This window comes from Phoxinus phoxinus, assembly GCF_949152265.1.
Source record: "Phoxinus phoxinus genome assembly, chromosome: 4".
Lineage (NCBI taxonomy): Eukaryota > Metazoa > Chordata > Actinopteri > Cypriniformes > Leuciscidae > Phoxinus > Phoxinus phoxinus.
Window position 1 is genome coordinate 30,034,898 of NC_136879.1, and position 19,178 is coordinate 30,054,075.

At 38.7% G+C, this 19,178-nt stretch overlaps 3 protein-coding genes across 6 annotated transcripts in view; 2 read left to right on the forward strand and 1 right to left on the reverse strand.

The window, feature by feature from the left end:
- Positions 1-1,714: 1,714 nt before the first annotated feature.
- LOC306997668 (uncharacterized protein) lies at positions 1,715-3,997 on the reverse strand. Of its 4 annotated transcripts, none has more exons than XM_079611034.1 (8): positions 3,869-3,997; positions 3,390-3,710; positions 3,253-3,294; positions 2,854-3,162; positions 2,642-2,774; positions 2,508-2,551; positions 2,056-2,168; positions 1,715-1,965 (listed from the first exon to the last, which is right to left on the reverse strand). In XM_079611034.1, exons 1-8 carry the CDS (start codon positions 3,912-3,914, stop codon positions 1,825-1,827), a joined length of 1,149 nt encoding a protein of 382 aa, XP_079467160.1. In that variant the 5' UTR covers positions 3,915-3,997; the 3' UTR covers positions 1,715-1,824. The 4 variants fall into 4 exon arrangements, with proteins under 4 accessions (XP_079467160.1, XP_079467159.1, XP_079467161.1 ...); XM_079611033.1 differs by having other exon boundaries at positions 2,854-3,166; positions 3,251-3,294; positions 3,869-3,987; XM_079611035.1 differs by lacking the exon at positions 3,253-3,294 and having other exon boundaries at positions 3,869-3,987.
- Positions 3,998-5,449: 1,452 nt separating this feature from the next.
- Positions 5,450-12,789, forward strand: LOC306997519 (uncharacterized protein). The gene is made up of 15 exons (XM_079610822.1): positions 5,450-5,564; positions 5,653-5,740; positions 6,044-6,232; positions 6,327-6,432; positions 6,596-6,838; positions 6,925-7,026; positions 8,995-9,186; positions 9,825-9,935; positions 10,028-10,220; positions 10,413-10,549; positions 10,642-10,866; positions 11,598-11,739; positions 11,814-11,937; positions 12,056-12,247; positions 12,356-12,789. The coding sequence occupies exons 1-15, from the start codon at positions 5,452-5,454 to the stop codon at positions 12,527-12,529; spliced, it is 2,331 nt and encodes a 776-aa protein (XP_079466948.1). The 5' UTR covers positions 5,450-5,451; the 3' UTR covers positions 12,530-12,789.
- Positions 12,790-13,783: 994 nt separating this feature from the next.
- The window catches only part of LOC306997520 (uncharacterized protein), a gene marked incomplete at its 5' end in the record, with an annotated part of 39,072 nt that continues 33,677 nt past the window's right edge, over positions 13,784-19,178 (forward strand). Inside the window, 14 exons of the mRNA XM_079610823.1 lie at positions 13,784-13,795; positions 13,878-14,060; positions 14,448-14,642; positions 14,736-14,884; positions 15,328-15,391; positions 15,504-15,638; positions 15,869-16,021; positions 16,104-16,305; positions 16,408-16,533; positions 17,922-18,107; positions 18,201-18,272; positions 18,384-18,510; positions 18,596-18,729; positions 18,826-19,029. Of these exons, the coding sequence (XP_079466949.1) occupies positions 13,784-13,795; positions 13,878-14,060; positions 14,448-14,642; positions 14,736-14,884; positions 15,328-15,391; positions 15,504-15,638; positions 15,869-16,021; positions 16,104-16,305; positions 16,408-16,533; positions 17,922-18,107; positions 18,201-18,272; positions 18,384-18,510; positions 18,596-18,729; positions 18,826-19,029 (1,942 nt within the window). The remainder of the gene's footprint in view (positions 13,796-13,877; positions 14,061-14,447; positions 14,643-14,735; positions 14,885-15,327; positions 15,392-15,503; positions 15,639-15,868; positions 16,022-16,103; positions 16,306-16,407; positions 16,534-17,921; positions 18,108-18,200; positions 18,273-18,383; positions 18,511-18,595; positions 18,730-18,825; positions 19,030-19,178) is intronic.

The window sequence follows — 19,178 nt, forward strand, 5'->3', positions numbered from 1 at the left end:
AACCTACTATTTATGTAAAAAAAAAAAATCTAAATATGAGTAGTATACTAATATAGATATTTAAACACGCAATATAACATTTTAGGAATGAACAACAACAATAACAACACTTATAGAAAACCAAATAAATATGTATATTGCCAATAAACAAAACATTAAAAAGCTTTCAGTATAATTTAAGAATCGAATTGCTGGGTATTCGGTAGCCTTCATTTAGCTATGGGTAGGTGATTTTGATCAGGTCAATTCCTCAGGATTACAATAGTATAATATTCCTCACAATATTTCAGCTAACTTATGTCTGTCTGCTCTTGCATGCTCGATTCGTGAATCGCGAGTCAATTAAATGTTCTTCTAAATCGATTCACAATTCAGTCTGAATCATTCAAATAGTTCCCAACACCGTTGGAAGCGGTTTCTTACAAAGAACAAAAACAAAGGTTGAAGTTGATATTTCCCTACAATCAATTAAAACCAAAACAAATGCATTCTGTCGTTCATCGATGAAGTTCATGAAATTCAACACCTGACTGCGTTTGCAGCAACGAACTGTCTGCAGGTAAAGACATTTTCCAACAGTATCAAAACAATAGACGTTAACAGTAAAGTTAATATGACAATGTTTTTGACCATATAGGCTAACAAACACCTTTCATTGTCCTAACCCCGCTGAATCCGTATAGTCCAATCATTTTATGAAAAAAGGTTGAACAAATTGCAAACTCAAATATCCTCAATATATCCCGAGTAAGGAATAAAAAGCACCGAAGAATCCCATTAGGGGAAAGTGTCGAAAAACACTCAAATATAGCCTATTCAAACGATTCATTATTTTTCTCACGTGAATAGGGTGAACATTTTAACCTTTAGATATATCACCATGAAAATTACTGAGTTTACATGCATCAAGACAAAAAAAAAAAAAAAAAAAATGTTAACAATGGCAAACGGAGCATAATCTAATTGCTAATTTGCATAAATACACAACAGATTAAAATGGTAAAAATGTCTTGTTAAATCTTGTTGACATATAACAGTAAATAAATACTTAAAGTCTGAATGAAACCCATTTTGGCTAACCATGAGCATAATAGAGGCAGGAAGAAGTAGCTACTTTAAACCGGCCTTTATTAATTATTATTGCAGAGATGGGGTTTGGGGCTGGGTCCGTGGGACTTTTTCTGGGGGTTCACTTTTTTATTTTACCTACCTTTTGTCTTCTGCATTCTCCTTCCCTTGTCTCCTGTTCTTCCCTCAGGCTCATCCCCCAGAAACCCACAGACCCAGCCCCAAACCCCATCTCTGCAATAATAATACTGGTTTAATACACTCAATAATCAATACTGGTTTAAAGTACTTCTTCCTGTCTCTATGTATGTATGTTTGGGGCACGTTCCCACTGGAATTCACAAAAAGGATTTTGATTTAAGACGGGTTTTAACTTTTTTTTGTACTATTAGAGAAAAAAACACATTTGTGTAATTGCAATTTAAACTATAAATTACTTTAACCATTCCTTTTGAAGTCACCATCAAATCAAAATTATAAAATTATATATTTTAGTATTTATTAAACATGACTTGATCTGTGCACATCATCAGTATAATTTTTTATAACAAAGCAAAAAAAAAAAAAAAAAAAAGATGATTTGCAAAACAAATGTAATACAATAATAATTTCCTTCAAGAATATAAAAGCACGACACACAAATAAGTTTACACAAACATTCAAAGTTTAATGGTTTTTAATTAGTTAACAACAATTGTTAATTCAATATTTTCACATTTTGCCTTTTTTTATTAGAGATACAGTTTTTTGAAGTAACTAACTAAGAGCCTCAGAGGAGTAGGTAATTACAGCATATTCAGACGTTGTGCTTAATTTTCTAGTGACCTCTTTAGAGTGGATGTGTAGTCTGTCAGCTGAAGCATGCAGTAGTCCTGCTCTGGCATCATCTCTCCATCTCTGCAAAACACATTTACACTGTCGCTCATAAGGTCCCATGCACCATGCGATTATACATAATTGTATTTATTTATAATATATTTTTGTCACCGGTCTTTGGTTTTTTGAAGTCTGAGTAAAGGTGTCAGATAGATCCGGATTGCTGGATCCCCTCACAGATATCACAATATCAGCGTAAGGGACTTCATGATCACTCTGGCTGTCTGGGAATAAAAAAATAAAAAGAAGTTAACTCTTGAATCATACTGCCATTCAAACTTTCTCCAGATGAGTGTAAGTTTGGGGTTGGTAAGATTTTGTAATGTTTATGAAAGAAGTCACTTCTGCTCACCAAGGCTGCATTTATTCAATCAAAAATAAAGTGAAACAGTGAAATTGTGAAATATTATTACAATTTAAAACAACTGTTTTCATTTATTAAAAAAGTATTAATTTATAAAGCTTATATAAAACTTTTGAATGGTAGTGTGTTGTGTATGTATGTGTGTACATTATATATGTATATTTTATTCTTATATTAACGTTTATAAATTGAGAGAGACCTTGAGCAATTGGCCTCATCACCACAGTATTTCTGGATGGATCCCTGCAAGAGACCAGACACTGCTGGTGAACCAGATTTGATATGTTTTGCTTCTTTGTAAAGATTAATTTTACATATGCAATTGTGCATTACCTTTCATGGACTATGTTAGTGGAATCCATTATCTTACACCCTCTTCTGTAGCACAGATACACCAGATGGGCCGTCAGGATAACCACTGCAGACACTGCAAAAGCAGCGAAGACCTTGGCCCAGGTGAATCCATCTATATGGCAAAATGCTGACTTGATGGACTGTATTTTATGTGAATCTGAAAATGTGTTTTGGAAGTGCAAAACACTCACCTATTGTGTTAACCTCTATATCCACAGTGAAAGCCTGGTGTGTGCAAGTCCCTTTAGTTTGGCACCTGTATCGTCCACTATCCTCTCCTTTGATTTCACTCCACTGTATTACACCATCAGTTTTTGGGGTCAAAGGGACGGTACTGTTTTCTCTGACCCACTGGACCTCACAGTGTTTGATGTGAATGTCAACACATTGAAGAATGAGTGAGGTTCCTGCCATCACTTCGATAGTGGAAAAGGATGTAAGTACCTCTTCTGACTCCGCCTGGTCCCTATGCGACTTTACTCTCAAAGATGGACCTAGATCTAGACCAGTAAGACACAAGGACACACAAATAATACAAACCAATAGTCTTAAAAATAGCACAGTAAGTAGAACTATCCTTACAGACTCACCAGCTAGTCCTTTAGAAGGTGTTACTTGTTCTTTGGATTCATCTATATGAAGCATTATTGCACATACAGTGAGAAAAGGCCTGGGATGAATTCAGTCATGCTATTCATCATAAACGATAAACTCAAACGCATCTTACCATGAACTTGCAGCGTAACCAGAAGCTCTGTTTTCCGAGGAATGCCCGGTTTGTCACTCTCTTCAGAAAAGCAAGAATAGTTATAATGCGTTTGCTCCATAATTAGATGCGCCGTGTATATGCTCACAGAGCACATGTCTCCCAATGTAAATTTTGTATGATCCCAGTGGCACTCGCTACATGCTGGAGTTTCTTCCCATTTCCAGTAGCCACGAGCGAATCCACTGGAACAGTTGTAGGTACAATTTAAAGTAAACGGTTCTTGGAGTCTTGCGTTCTTAATTTCACGCTGGATTTCAGAACTCGTACTTCTTACAGGATCTGTGAAGAGCCATAAAGTTAACAGCAACTAGAAATGACACTCACATTAGCATTAAAGTGAATATATAAGAATTTAAGGAAATATCTGATTTACCACAGTAGATAGATAATTTATTCATTATCATAAAAATTATATATAGCATTTCCAGTGACATTACCTTGGAATCCTAATTGTAAAAGCAGCATCACAGGAATCAGAAACATGTTTTGGCATTCATTCAAGATACTTGTTCATATCTTGCATGTGCTTGCATCTGCATGCGTAAATGATCATTCGTATATAGCATATGTGAATAACAAAGGGAAGCTCCTCCCCATCGGGTGGGCTTAATTTACCGCCTCCGAAAATGTGGTTGACTGAGCTGTTGGAACATCATGATGCATGGCAAAATGTCTTTGGTCTTTTGCAGCTTGATTTACATGGCACTGTGGTTTTGTTTGATCATTTAACAAACAAATATGTACATTATTTAGGTAATATATATTGTAAATAAATTAATATATGGTAGGTCTTAAGAAATTTGGATGTCAATCAAATGGAGCGGTTCAATGGTTTTGATTCATGATGATGTTATTCTTAGATGTTGTTTTTACCTAATTAACATTTTACATGGATCTAAACAATTTAAATGGAAATAGCGTGAGTGATATTTAAAGAAGTTCACAGCCTGACTCTTGATAACATCCATGTTAATGAATCAAAGTGACTTTCTCGGCAGTTTGATTAATTTATCACCCGATTGCTGCTGTAAACTGGATCACATTCATGCTTTGCAGTGGAAACTGGAGGTTAACACAGTTTGCAGCTGCAAAGGTTTGAAGCTCCATTTCAACGTAAAGGAACTGGAAACATCCTGCCGTCGCATTACCACAAAGACCTACAGTACAATCTATTTTAACATTTACTGCACTGGATGCTATTTTACATGTATATGTTCCTGGTGTTATTTTTAAGTTTTTAAGTTTTCAAATGTGCACTGTAACAGTGGTTGGGTGAATATTATGAAGAAATGCTCAGGTCAAATTTAATTTCAAAATCAAAAGTAAAAACTGAATCAAAATTCTATTATATTTCCAAAAACAAGTCTATTTTAGAGTTTTTTTTAATTGTTACTTTCACTTTCAATTGTCAGTACCATTGTGTAAATTTTTTGCAAATTATCATTTCTTTTTATCCTTTCTTTTTAAATTCATTTTGGAGAGAATGTTTATTCAGATGTAAGTGCATGTAGGCATAAAATATTTATTATCCTAACATTAAGAAATCGGAAGGTAAATAAGATCCTGTACAGTGCATGGTTTGAAAAACAGACTGATATTCTAGACAGTAAAGTTCACAGTTCTGCCCAGTGAGTGCATCATTGGCTTCTGACTGGAATTGAGTTACATGGCTTGAATTTCACTTTCAATTATTGAGGTGTCCCTATTCACTGATAGACTTAAAGGGGCTATAGAGCGACTGAGGACAGAAGTCCGCTGCGATGTAACGGGGAGCTTAAAAATGATCGGCATGAACCGATATTTTATTTTATTTTTCTTCTGCTTGACATGGAGTGGCTTCAGACAGAGATGGAATGTATTTGTATCAGGTAGGCATCATCAGCATGAGATGAAATTCATTACATACAGTACAGACTGTGTAAAACGATTAAGCATTGATAAGCGTTAGGAGTGTGGATATATTGATAACTGATGCAGTTAGTAATAATTTTTTTTATATCTTGATGATGCAGGAGCTGACATGTTACCTGAGAGTTCAGATTGTTTAATCTGTTGTAATCAGACACAAACATCATGCCCGGAGGGAACCTATTTTTCATCAGGGATCTGCCTTGAGTGTCCCGCAGGGCAGTTGTAAGTGTAATTTTCGTTATTATAAGAATTTGTGTAATTGCATTAAACCTTAAATTTTTTCTTTTTTTTTCTTTTCCTGCCATTTCAGCTGTCCTGGCAATGTGTCTGCACCCAGAAAATGCCCCACTGGCATGTTTAACCCTTATACTGGGAAAGGCAGTATCCAGGATTGCCAGGTATCCTATAATTTTATATATATACATATTTTAAATTATGCACTGTATATACTCTACCTTATGGGGGCAAAATGTCCCTACAAAGATGGCGATATTTAAAATCCTTGTCCTTGGAAATTGTTTCGTCCCCATGAGGAAAACAACTCCTACTAAGTGATGTTTTTTGAAAATCTAAAAAAGTTTTCTGTGATGGGTTGGGGTTAGATTATACAGTTTTTACAGTATAAAAATCATTATGTCTATGGAATGTCCCCATAAAACATGAAAACCCAACGTGTGTGTAATTGTTGGTGTCTTTTAAAGCCCTGTGTCCCCGGTTTGGTGAGCGCAGAAGACCGTGTGGAATGCAAGCTTTGTCCTGCTGGTTTCTCCTGTGACAGTGCATCAGGCAACCTTACAGCATGTCTCTCAGGACAGTATTCTCCAGAGGGGCTTACCCAGTGCCTGCCGTGCCCCTTTGGCTTTGTTTGCATTGAGGGATTTCAAATGAAGGTGGGTACAAACAGATGTGAATTACCATATTTGTAATCTTACATTTCATCTTTGTACCGTAAACCGTTTTTCTTTGTTTGTTTTACCATGTTAGTGTGGCCCTGGAGAAGAGCCAAACTTCAACCAGACGGAGTGTGTTGACTGTGCTGAAGGCTACTACTCCACTCTGTGCAGTGCTCAATGTCACCTGTGTCCCGCAGGTAAACATGGACTCCCATGTTTAATTCACATGCAATTGATGTCTTACTTGCTCCTGCAAAAGCCAAAATAAACACGCACATCAATGTCACAACAGTCACACACACTTACAGACACATAATTCCTTGTACATCCCTTTAAAGTAAATTCAATTTTCTCTTTAAGGAAGCCACTGTCCGTACAAAAAGATGTCCGCACCTCTTCCTTGTCCCGTGGGCCATTATTCATACATGCCGGGCCAGACTGAGTGTAAAAAATGCAATGGTTCCTCAGCCTACAGGAGTACAGTGACTCCGGTCTGGTCAAGGGGACAGTCTCATCTTGGTCAGAGGTCAAGACAGCTTATCTCCTGTCCTCCTGGGACACACAGAGACGGAGAAAGATCAGACTGTGTTGTGTGTCCTGCAGGTGAGGCAGTATTTCAGCTTGGGCTGCATGCTTTTCACATTCAATACCACAATTTTGAGTGTTAATTTTTTTTTTTTTTTTTGCAGGACATTACTGTGTTGCAAATATTGCGATACAATGTCCGGCAGGAACTTATGGACCAAAGGAGGGGCTACAGAGAGAGAGGGACTGTGCAATCTGTCCTGCAGGTGCTAATATTGTCCTACAGCTTTACTCATTTTTAGTGATCACAGTTTTCATTTTACCTGTGGGTCTATTTGCTAATGTGACAATTAAGCAATATAACATTGCATGAATGTACCTTTAAGGTGAGCTCACATTTAACCTTCTGCGACGAAAACTCACGAGTGCAATCCAGTGATTCTAATCAGATTCTGTGCGATCGAGAATTTCGCATGTTTTTTTTGCAATAGGTTTTTCACGTGAAATCGCTGCGTTGATGTGGCTTCTATGTGAGCAATGCTTCATACCTCACCACACGACTGACAATACACAATGGACTTTTTCCCCCAGCGAGATTTCACTAATATGAACATGATTTATTCTGTTTTTGCTCCTCCAGCTAAAGTAGTTCCAAACAAAGTCAAAGCTCAATGAACCTCCCTGTGCTGTTTCGTTGATGAATTAAGTGATTCTGAGTGTTTTTAAAGCTACACTGTGTACATTTTTAAGTTGATTCTTAGCAAAAAACACTTTGTTCTTTCAAAATGATATGTGCTTATTCGTGTGTAATTACTTCCACCAACTAATCAAGTATTCTCGTAAGCTGAATCTAACATTCCGAATACATATGAGCGAGTTGCTCGAATGGTGGCAGCCCTGTTGCGCCTCCATCTTGAAAATACATTTCCATACATTTTTACACTCAGTGGCACTGTGACGAATGCGAGGGGAAGATTACTCGCGACTGCCGGCAGATTTTAAATAATACGACCACCGTAGGAGTTAAAACTCCCTCGGAATGGGAGGGGCTAGAAAGTAATATTTAATTGGTAGTCATATACAATTTCACCGCTAGATGGGAGTAAATCCTACACAGTGTAGCTTTAAGAATTGGTTGGTTGAATTCAGTGACTCACTCATAAAGACTTGTCGCCACCTACTGGTGCAATTAGGGGTGCACCGAAATGAAAATTCTGGGCCGAAACCGATAGCGAAAATTTAGGATGCACTTGGCCGAAAACCGAAACCGATACCGAAAATGGCTTCTTTTAAAAACTTTAATATATATTTATTTATATTGCTTAATTTTGAATGGATCTGAAATGAGAAATCACAAAACAATAGAATAATCATCAAACTTTTATTACCACTAACAGTTACATAACAAAACCTAGAATATTTTATATATTATATATATTTCATATTACATACGCTTCATGAGCCACACGCGCGCGGTCTCTTGCTCTCTCTCCCTCTCTGCCACAGTCTGCGCGCTCGCTCTAGATTCTGGAGGTTTTAACTAATTCGCGGGCATCAATGAGCCGCTATCAATATGCGGGAGACTCCCGGAACTTCCGGGAGACTTGGGATGTCTGTATTTCTATACTGAAATAAAATCGGCATTATAATTATTGATTTTTCATTACGCAATTTTTTGGTGCCCTCTCAGCTCATGCGCGTGGTGGGAGCGGCGGCGCTCAGATGTCCTCATCTGAAACTTTAAAATACTTCCATACCGCTGACATGCTCAATCTTTGCAGACACGTGCAAACAGCTCGACCGTGAGTGACACCTGCTTGAGCACGGAGGGGAGGGGTGGGTGACGAGTGATAACAGCTCCACCGTGAGTGAAACCCAAGCGCTTGCGCGCGGATGGGAGGGGCGCGGTTGACATTCATTTTCGGTTGACATTTTCGGCTGGCTTTTTTATTTCGGCCCGAAACCGATAATGCCATTTTCGGCCGAAATTTTCGGCGACCGAAATTTCGGTGCACCCCTAGGTGCAATGATGTAACTTGCAGAAAGAGTCGCTGTAAAATCCCCACCACTAACACACAGACTGACATTCTGTCTGGAACACGCAAACAGAAAAGTGGAGTGATACAAAGAGACAAACGTCCCAGCCAAACAAATTCGAGGACCAGAACTAGATGTTGTATAATGAATAATTGAAATATGCTTGATAATAGCTGGAAATGTTTTGTTCTTCCCAGGATTTTATTGTTTGGAGGGCACCTCTCGGAGGCCGAGCTCTCAGTTTCTGTGCCCACAAGGGTATTACTGTGAGGAGGGCACGGGTGTGCCGCACGGGTCACCTTGCCCTGCTGGAACCGCAGGAGGACAACTGGGTCAGACAAGTAGGGCAGCTTGCAAGAGGTGTGCAGAGGGTCGCTACTGTCCCACAGGTTAGGGCATGAACCCATAACACACTAATAGATGATAACGTTTATACACATGCATGCATTTATTATACACACGCATTTATTATACAAACACATTTATACACAAGCATACTACACGTTTTTTTTTGCTTTTTGTTGTCATTATATTATCTGTGATCTGTGTTTCCATAGAAATACTATTTTTGTAGAAACAGTCTAATTACTTCAATTTTATGAGTGCTTTTAGCAACTTTTATTTTACTAAACCCTCAAGAACGACTGTTGTTGAACCGTTTCCTGCCCTCAGCTGTTTCCTGACTGATAAGTGCTTGAGAGTGTGTGATGTGGGTCAGGAGTGCAGAGAAGATGGAACATTTGTTTGTGATGTTTTTCATTATATGCTAAAACACATCACCATATCGATTTAGTTTATTGTTGTGCTAAACTTAGATTAATCTAAAAGGGATTGTATTTAAGTGCTCTTTGTATTCAGTAACTGATCTCTAGTCATTATAATATATATATATAGTGTGTATGTGTGTGTATACACATGTATGTTTTTTGTTTTAAATAAAAGTTGAGACTGAACTTTCTACACTATCCTCAAAAGCTATAAGACATTGACTAAAGGACAGAATACTTTAAACCATCTTTGATTTTAGGTTCTGCAGGTCCAGGTTTGCTTTGTGCCCGTGGGAGGTACTGCCCAGCAGGTACACTCAGTGAGGTCTTATGCCCACAAGGGACCTTCACCCCTCATCAGGGGGCACTGAGTAAGATTTCTTTCTCAAAATCGTCAATCTTATTAAAGCACATACAGTTAAATCTGCTGTTGGGTTGATATTTGTCTCTATTTTCATCATAGGTGTAAAGGACTGTTTAAAGTGTCCACCGGGCTTCTATTGTCCAGAAGGAACAAGTGATCCTATGCCTTGTCAGCCAGGCACCTTTAACCCTCTGGAGGGGCAGGATGCTCTGGCAGACTGCAGGCCTTGCTACCCGGGCAAATCATGCACACAAGTTGCACTGAAGTTTCCTGATGTGGATTGTATGCCAGGGTTAGTGTCTTTCGTACTCGAGAATAAAAAAGTTTCTCAGACTTGTCAGGCCAGTCTGGGCATGTACTTGATTTAAAGGTCTGGTCAGGCTGGGAGCTTTGGCTGATAATGCTTGTTGAAAGCTGTTCAGCAGGATTTGAATTATTATTATTTTTTCCTGGCCAAAACATCTCTGTGTGTGTGTTTTTTCAGGTTTGTGTGTCCACCAGGTTCTACTCGACCAAACGACCCATCCAGTGCTTGCCCTCCCGGTACCCTTAGTAACCGCACAGACCTCACTGACCTCTCCCAGTGCCAGCGGTGTCCTGCACGTTATGCCTGTCTTAGAGGTGCATTCAGAGGAGGATGTCACATACTTTATACATTTCCAAGTTTTATTTACCTTTAATTTTTAACTATTTAACAACTTTCGCCTTTACAGGCACGGGTGGTGTCCAGAGGCCTCCACTATTTTGCTTTCCTGGGCATTACTGTCCTGCGGGCACTATGTTCCCCACTCAGCACAAGTGTCCCGCTGGTACCTGGAATGATCAAAGTGGACTGGAGTCGGAGCGTGAGTGTCGGCCATGCCCAAAAGGCTGGTACTGTTTAGCTGGAGTGGGCGGTCCATCTGGAAGATGCAACTCTGGGCACTACTGCCCTGAAGGTATTAAAGCTTTGTGAAATATCTGAATGTTCTTCCACTTTGAGGAAAAACATTCATTTTAAGTTTGGCCTATCTGAACAGTGTCCTATAAATGTATTTGATTAATTCCAAAGCCATTAAAAGAATCATTACCTTTGAAATCATTAAAATAGTCAGCCATTAAAATAATCAATCACTTATCCAAAAGCTTTCTGAGCAGACTGGATTTTTTTGTTTCGTCTTTTTTTTTTTTTTTTTCATGATATGCATTTCATTAAAATTTTAGATGTAAGAGGGACATGCAAAGTTAGAAAGACAATAAAGCATTTAGCTGAACTTTAACCAAAATATTTAAAATAATATTATTATTATTATTGTTATTACGTATGCATATATATAAAAGTACATGTACATTTAGAATGAAGTTTTTCAAAATTTGCTTTATATGTATGTACTAAAAACATTTCTTACCTATGAAACAATAAAAATATGAAAACAATATGAAATGCATGCTGAAAATGTGTGTAAAGTATCACAAAAATATCTACTTGAATAATTCTGTTCTGTAATTCTGTAACTCCAACTCCCACTATCTCTAGATTTTAAATGAATTGTACACTTGTGGAAGGGCCCTTTATGAAGGGATTTAGTTGTTAAAAAATGTTTGGGACGCCCCTACAAATGGCTTTCGCTTTAAGGGTGCAACAACGGCGTTTGGAATTCACCCATACTGTATGTGTGTATTTCTACAGGTACATTATATGGTTCACAGCACCCATGCCCTCCAGGCACCTACAGCACAAAGATAGGCAATGGTGGAAAAGAGGACTGTCTGGTCTGTCCAGAAGGCTATTACTGTAAGGAGGGTACATCCAAACCCACTTCCTGTCCACCGTGAGTAACAGTCCCATTTGGCTGAAATAAAGCTGGGTAAGACTTCAGTGGATTTGATTTTCCTGTGTGTCCAGGGCAACATTTCGTCAGATAAAAGGGGGACGGAGAGCAGAAGATTGTTCTGTGTGTCCTGCCGGTTACTTCTGTCCTCATCCGGCCACAGTCAGTCCAAAAGTTTGTGGAACAGGAAGTTATTCTGTAAGCCGGACAGCTCATTGTAATCTAATGCATGTTGTCTTACTGTAACAAATAAATACATCATTTCATCTATCCATCTCCCTCTCTTCTGGTTCTCTGTCTTGCTCTTTTTCCTTAGGATGAGGGATCAGAGGAGTGTCTGCCTTGTTTGCCGGGTCACTACTGCAGTGATGAGACCACCAGTGAGGAAGCCATGCTCAGAGTAATGGTCTGCCCTCCGGGTTTCCTCTGCTCACAAGGCATGGATCGAGAACCCCAGCGCTCAGCGGTATTCTGCCCAATCGGCTTTTACTGTCCCGGTGGAAGTGTTGTAAGTATCATTTCAAGGGTCAGAAACCATCGTCGATCATCATGTCAGATGATAAATGGCACGAAACAAAGCAATTATTTTCTTTTCTATTATTTACGTCCTAATCAGGATCCTAATCCTGTTCCGTGCCCCAAAGGGACCTACAGTCGACAGCCAGGTCTACGTGACCCTTCAGACTGCACAAAGTGTCCGGAGGGAAAATACTGCTACACAGAGAATTCCCAGGAAGATCCCATTATTGAACCTGTATGGCTCCCTTGTAGTTTTTGTATAAACCGTTGAAACCTGTTTGTTGATTATTTAGTCTATTAAAGGAATAATTGAATGATGGTCTGGTTTCACAGACAAGGCTAAGATTAACCCAGGATTAGGCCTTAGTTAAATTAAGACAAATTAAGACATTTTAAGCTTTTGCTTAGAAAAAAAAAACATTACTAGTGTGCATCTTGAGACAAAACTATGGTTCTGTGTAAGTTTCTTTCATTAAAGACAACACAAACATGAATTTTAGTCTGGGACTAGGCTTAAGCCTTTTCTTTGAAACTGGGCATTACTGTATGTATTTAATCTCACTTTATTAACCAATGTCTTTGCTGCTGACTTTCCATGATCCAATTCACCCATACTAATAAGCAAAAATTACTTTAGTTAAACATTACATTTGTTTTTGTTTTATTTTGTTTTTATGTTATTGCTGAAGTAAAAGTGTCGAACTTTCATCTGTGTCTTATTCTTCTGCAATCCAGAATAGCAGCACAGCTGAATTTCCATTTCCTTCAGCCTGAGGTTTATTCATTTCACTTTTGATGTGAAAGGTCCTGTATATTTGCCAAAAATATAACTTTTTTGTTTTGTTATTATAAAACAAACAAGCAAATCCAGCCCAGGTGAGAAAAAAGTAACACAAAAAAAGTAACATAACGGATTACTTTAAATGAAAAGTTACTACCGCAATTAGTTACTTTTTAGGGAGTAATGCAATATAGTTATGCATTACATTTAAAGGTGACACATTATGCCCCTTTTCACACAATGTAATATAAATATATGGTGTCCCCAGAATGTGTCTGTGAAATTTCAGCTCAAAATACCCCGCAAATAATTTATTATAGCTTGTCAAATTTGCTCCTTTTTAGCTGTGAGCAAAAACGTGCCGTTTGTGTGTGTCCCTTTAAATGCAAATGAGCTGCTGCGCCCAGATAACAAATACAATAACAAAACATACGCGAATAATCTCACTCATCCAAAAATCTTATTTTTTGACATGCCTGCAGAGAAAGGCTTACCAATACAAAGTTACTGGATTGTCACTTTTTTCTGGGTGGCTAGATGCACCGAGGACCCAATTATAGTACTTAAAAACTGAAAAAGTAAAATTTTCATGATATGTCCCCTTTAAAAGTAACTTTCCCCAACACTGTTCCAAACCCATTTGACCTTCTTCTTATGTGGAATATAAAAGGAGTTATCTAGAAGAATGTCCAAGCTGCTCTTTTTTTTTTTTTTTTTTTGCATAAAATGCAACTGATTGTGACCATGGCTGTGCAGGTTTCCCATCCTCTTTCATTGTATGGAAAAAGAGTTGGATTTGTGGGAACTATCCCTTTAACATGTATATTATTCCTATCAGACAGGAAACTGTCCTGATGGATACTTCTGTCCTCTTGGTACCGGACATCCAAACTCGTTTCCATGTCAGTCGGGCTTCTTCAGGAATGACTTGTATGGCCATGGAGGAGAAGCTTGTGTGGAATGTCCTCCTGGTCACTACTGTCCTACTCTGGCCACACACTCTCCTACAGTCTGTCCACAGGTAAATGTAAAAGTTGGCATGCTATAACATTTTTACTTTACTGTCTAATATATATTTTTCTTCTGAAATGAATAAATAATGAATAAATTGACCAAAAGTGACAGTAACATTTATCATGTACAATAAATTATTAAATGCTGTTCTTTTTATTAAAAAGATGACATTTTTATTCAATTAAAAATACTGGGGAAAAAACATGGTTTCCCCAAAATTATTAAGCAGTACAACTGTTTTGAACATTTATAATGTAAGAAACGTTTCTTGAGCACCAAATCAGCATATTAGACTGATTTCTAAAGGATCATGTGACACTGAAGACTGGAGTGATGATGCTGAAAATTCAGCTTGTACTGTATGTATCTAAAGTGCATTTGCTTTAATATTCAGGGTTTCTACTGTACTGAGGGCAGCTCAGTCCCAGAGCCATGTGAAGAGGGCATGTATGGATCCCGGCCAGCACTGAGTAAAGCATCACAGTGCACCCCATGTAGTGGTGGGAAATACTGCACAGGACCTGGCAAATCTGAGCCCACGGGGGACTGTGAAGGAGGATTCTATTGTAGACAGGGATCTAGAAGTCCAGTAAGATTATAACCCCCCCCCCCAAAAAAAAACGTTAATTTTATTTGCTTTTGATTCATTTAATAATCAATCTTTCTTTTTTTGCCTTGACAGATTCCTCCTGATGGCCAAAAAGGGGGTGTGTGTCCTGCTGGAAGTTTCTGCCCACCGAGCTCAGTTCACCCACAGCCGTGCCCTTCGGGAACTTACAGTAACAGCACTGGTCTCCAACATGCAGAGCAGTGCGTCCGCTGTCCTCCAGGGTACAACTGCAAAACTGTGCACGTTATAAATAAACATTCAATTCTCTTTCTTAAAGGGATAGTTCAACCAAAAAAACATGTCTGTCACTATTTACTTTCTCAATTCGTTCCAAACCCGAATGCTTTTTTTCTGCGGAACGCAAAAGAAGAGATTTTGAAGAACGTTGGTAACCGAACAACACTGGACCTTATTAAAACATTTCTCAAAATATCTTCTTTTATGCTCCACACAAGACAGAAAGTCACACAGGTTTGGAACGGATTAAATTTAATCAATTAAATTGACAGAATTAAAAAAATTTTGGCGAACTATCCCTTGAAACTATCTTCTTAAATCTTGAATTCTAGTTCTTATGGATTTTTTGTTGCTCTCTCAGTTATTATTGTTTAGGAACAAACTCTACATCCCCTTCTGGTCCATGTTCTGCGGGGTATTTTTGCAGTGGAGGTTCAGCCACACCAGTCCAACATGAAGCTGAGGAGGGACACTACTCTTTGGAAGGAGCTGTGAGGGCTGAACCGTGCGCAATGGGAACTTTCCAACCAGTAAGCCACGGCGATAGAGAATTTACACCAAGTAACATTATAATTTAATCGAGTTTTACTTCTTTTCAATCAGGGAAGAGGCTACAACTCTTGCATTGAGTGCCAATCTGGAAGACTTTGCAACAGGACAGGCCTATCCCAGCAGCCCCTGTGCCCACCTGGACACTTCTGCCCTGCTGGCTCCTTAATTGCTCACCTATGCCCTCCTGTGAGTATGAAGCCTCATATTCCATCTAATATACAATATATTCAGTTTTTATAAGATTTTATAATGCTTTTGAAAGTCTTTTATGCTCAACAAGGCTACATTTATTTGATTAAAAATACAGTAATATTGTGAAATATTATTAAATTGTAAAATAACTGTTTTCTATTTTAATGCATTTTAATTGTAATTTATTCCTGTGATGGAGTATTCCTTTTTTTCATTATATGAAGGGTACATACACTGCAAGTTCAGGAGCGGAGGATCTGCAGCACTGCGGCCCATGTGATGCTGGTCAGTACTGCCACTCTCCTGGACTAACTGCTCCTCAAGGACCATGTGAGCCCGGTTTTTACTGCACTGGTGGATCCCACATTGCCACTCCGGTAACAACATACTGTCTGTCACACATGTTAATCAGTGGGATTCATATCGAGCTCAATGATCCAATCTTTTTTTTTCTTACAGATTAGCTCCAGGTATGGTGACATTTGCCCCATGGGTTATTACTGTCCAGCAGGCACCAGACACCCTCATGAGTACCCCTGTCCTCCTGGAACCTGGAGTAATGCACTGGGGTCCCAGACTGTGTCTTCCTGTTGGCTCTGCCCTTCTGGATTCTTCTGCAACCGCTCTGGCCTCATTCAGCCAACCGGAATATGTGCTCCAGGTACAAATTCATAATCTCATATCATAATCCCACCATATTATTGACTTTTGTTTTTAAAACCGAGTTCTCCACTGTTCTGTCATATAGGGTTTTATTGTGCAGGTGGTGCTAAAACGGCCATGCCTGACGATGGGGCAACAGGAAACAGGTGTCCGGCACGGTATTACTGTCCACAGGGTTGTACATCGCCTCTACACTGCCCTGATGGAACACATTCAAATACCACAGGTATACTTTTATACATTTTGTGAACCTGAATATCCAGAGTTTATAACCAGAGATCTGTGAGGCTTAAAACATCAAACATTCCTTTAATTTTAGTATAATTTGCGAAAGTTTGTATTTTCCAATTAACATATTATGCATTCTATGTACTATAACAGAAGATTGGGATCAATCAATGTGTTTTAAAATCATAGTACATCAAAAGTTGTGTCAAAATAGCTTTGATTTTTGAGGTTTGTATCCATCCATGCATGCTTTTTGAGTTAATAGTTTCCAGAATTACTTGAGTTCTATAATTGGTTCCTTTCTTCTCTGGTGGGGTATAATCAATTTCATGAAATTATAGTACAAAAAACATATGCTGCGTCCCAATTCACCTACTTATACTAAAAGTATGTACTGTTTTTGTGAAGAAAAAGTACATAGTTTTGAGTGTGTAGCAGTATACAGGCAAGCTTTGGTACCACTCTGTCGCTTGGTTACACGCATTCTGTCACAGTTTAAACTGCCCTGTCAACCATCTTGTCACAGTTAAAATCCTCCACATTCAATTTTATTGAATTTCCTACCGTATAGGAGAGAAATGTAATAACATGTTGATCTCTCAGTCGTGGGTCTTTCATGAGGAGAACTCCTAATGTGTTTGCATAATGATACATTTAAAAGATAATAAAAAAAAGGTATTTTTTTATAAAAGTTCAGTGTTGTTGCATGTGCAATATAATGTGGAGAACAATCAATAAATATCTTTAAGTCAGGTTAGATACTGATTATTAAAATCACTCAAACACCTTTATCTAAACCTCTCTACTTAACTGTCAGACTCGTACATCTGCCATCTTTGTAGTTTTTAACACTTTTTTAAAACTCATGTTTGTATTTCTAATCGAATCCTCATCAAATACGCAATGGATTGTGGGCAATATTAGCCGTTATTCATGGATCTGCACTTTGGATTGAAACCAGAAAAAGTAGACCATCCGGGTATCTTATTTCAACATACTACGATCTGGGATATACTAATTTTACTTAAAAAATACTATTTAGGATGCAAGATTAGGATTACTGTGCCTCAAACCATAGTACTTTGAAAAAGGTATGTTAAAAGAGTTTTGATTTCTGAAGTATGCATCCAAGCATGCTTTTTGGGTTATCACAACCCGTTATGTTATCATATTGTATTAGTTTTGTGTTCTTAGACATAATTTTATGATGTCTCCAGAAAACTTTGAATTATATACTTTACCATCGCCAGTGCAGTACATACTTTTCATCTTTTCTGTTCTTTGCCTTCAACTGGTCCCTGCCAGTTCATACACATGTCAACTCATTGACAATGTCAACTCAAAGCATAATAAAGTAAGTTGTGATCATTATATTGTTAATCGCAGGTGCTGCAGAATGCAGTGACTGTCCCACTGGATGGCTGTGTCTGGAGGGGGAGGAGCTCCAGTTGTGTCCAGAAGGACATTACTGTCTGGGGGGCACTGTGGAGGACATCCTCCCTTGCCCTCCAGGCACATACAGCCCTAAAGCAGGACAAAGCCAAGTAGAGCAGTGTTTACTGTGCTCAGCTGGTGAGAGCAGTGCCCCTGCTTTACTTACACCTTTGGCAGTTTTAATAGCATTGGTGTAGTATTATGTTCAACATACACACCTATCATTTTAAGGAATGTACTGTGAAGATTGGGGACTAGTTGAACCTACTGGTCCCTGCCAGGCTGGGTATTTTTGCCTCACAGGTATGTCCAGTTATATCGACATCTTGCTTTTTAATAATTAGTGGCCTCATTCTGTTGATTTGAATCATAGCATCTAAGCAGTTGTGGTTATGGTTCTTTTGACTTTTGCAGGCATAAACTTCAAGAATCCTGATTCAAATATTAGCACAGGGGTGGGTGGGCCGTGTCCTGTGGGTCATTACTGTCCTGAGGGCACCAGCCTTCCTTTACCCTGCCCACTTGGCACCTTTTCAAACAGGTACCGTATTACAGGGTCAAATGGTCATACCATACCAATATGAGTGAATGAACAGATAAACAGATTCCTTTTTTTGTCTTTATAGTCTTTATGTCACTAAGAAATCGGGGTGCACTGTGTGTCCTGCTGGGCAGTTTTGCGGTTCGGAGGGCTTGAGTAGACCATCTGGACCCTGCCGAGAGGGGTTCTACTGCCCTGCCGGGGCATCGTCATCCACTGGTGCGACCATCCAACCATTTTTGTTAATTCGATAGCGTCATTAGCTCATTGTCTGTTTGTATTCTACTGTTGACTGTGGTGTTATGGTTGGTACAGGTTCTGATTCTGAAGGTGGTCTCTGTCCTCAAGCGCACTTCTGCCCCACTGGCAGTGCTGTGCCTGTTCCCTGCCCTGCGGGCACTTATACCAACCTGACAGGACAGATTAAGTGCAGTTCCTGCCACGCTGGATACTATTGCCCAGAGAGTTCCAGCAAATACACTCTGTACCCCTGCCCTCCTGGATTCTACTGCCCTGATGGTAAGAGACAAAATACTATATAAACTATTACTTACAATACAAAAAAAAAAGAATTCTAACAATATTAGTAAAATAGTATTAGTTGTTAAAACAAATTAACCAGATAAGGTCAGTATTAAATATGGTTGCACATTTTATCGATAGATACC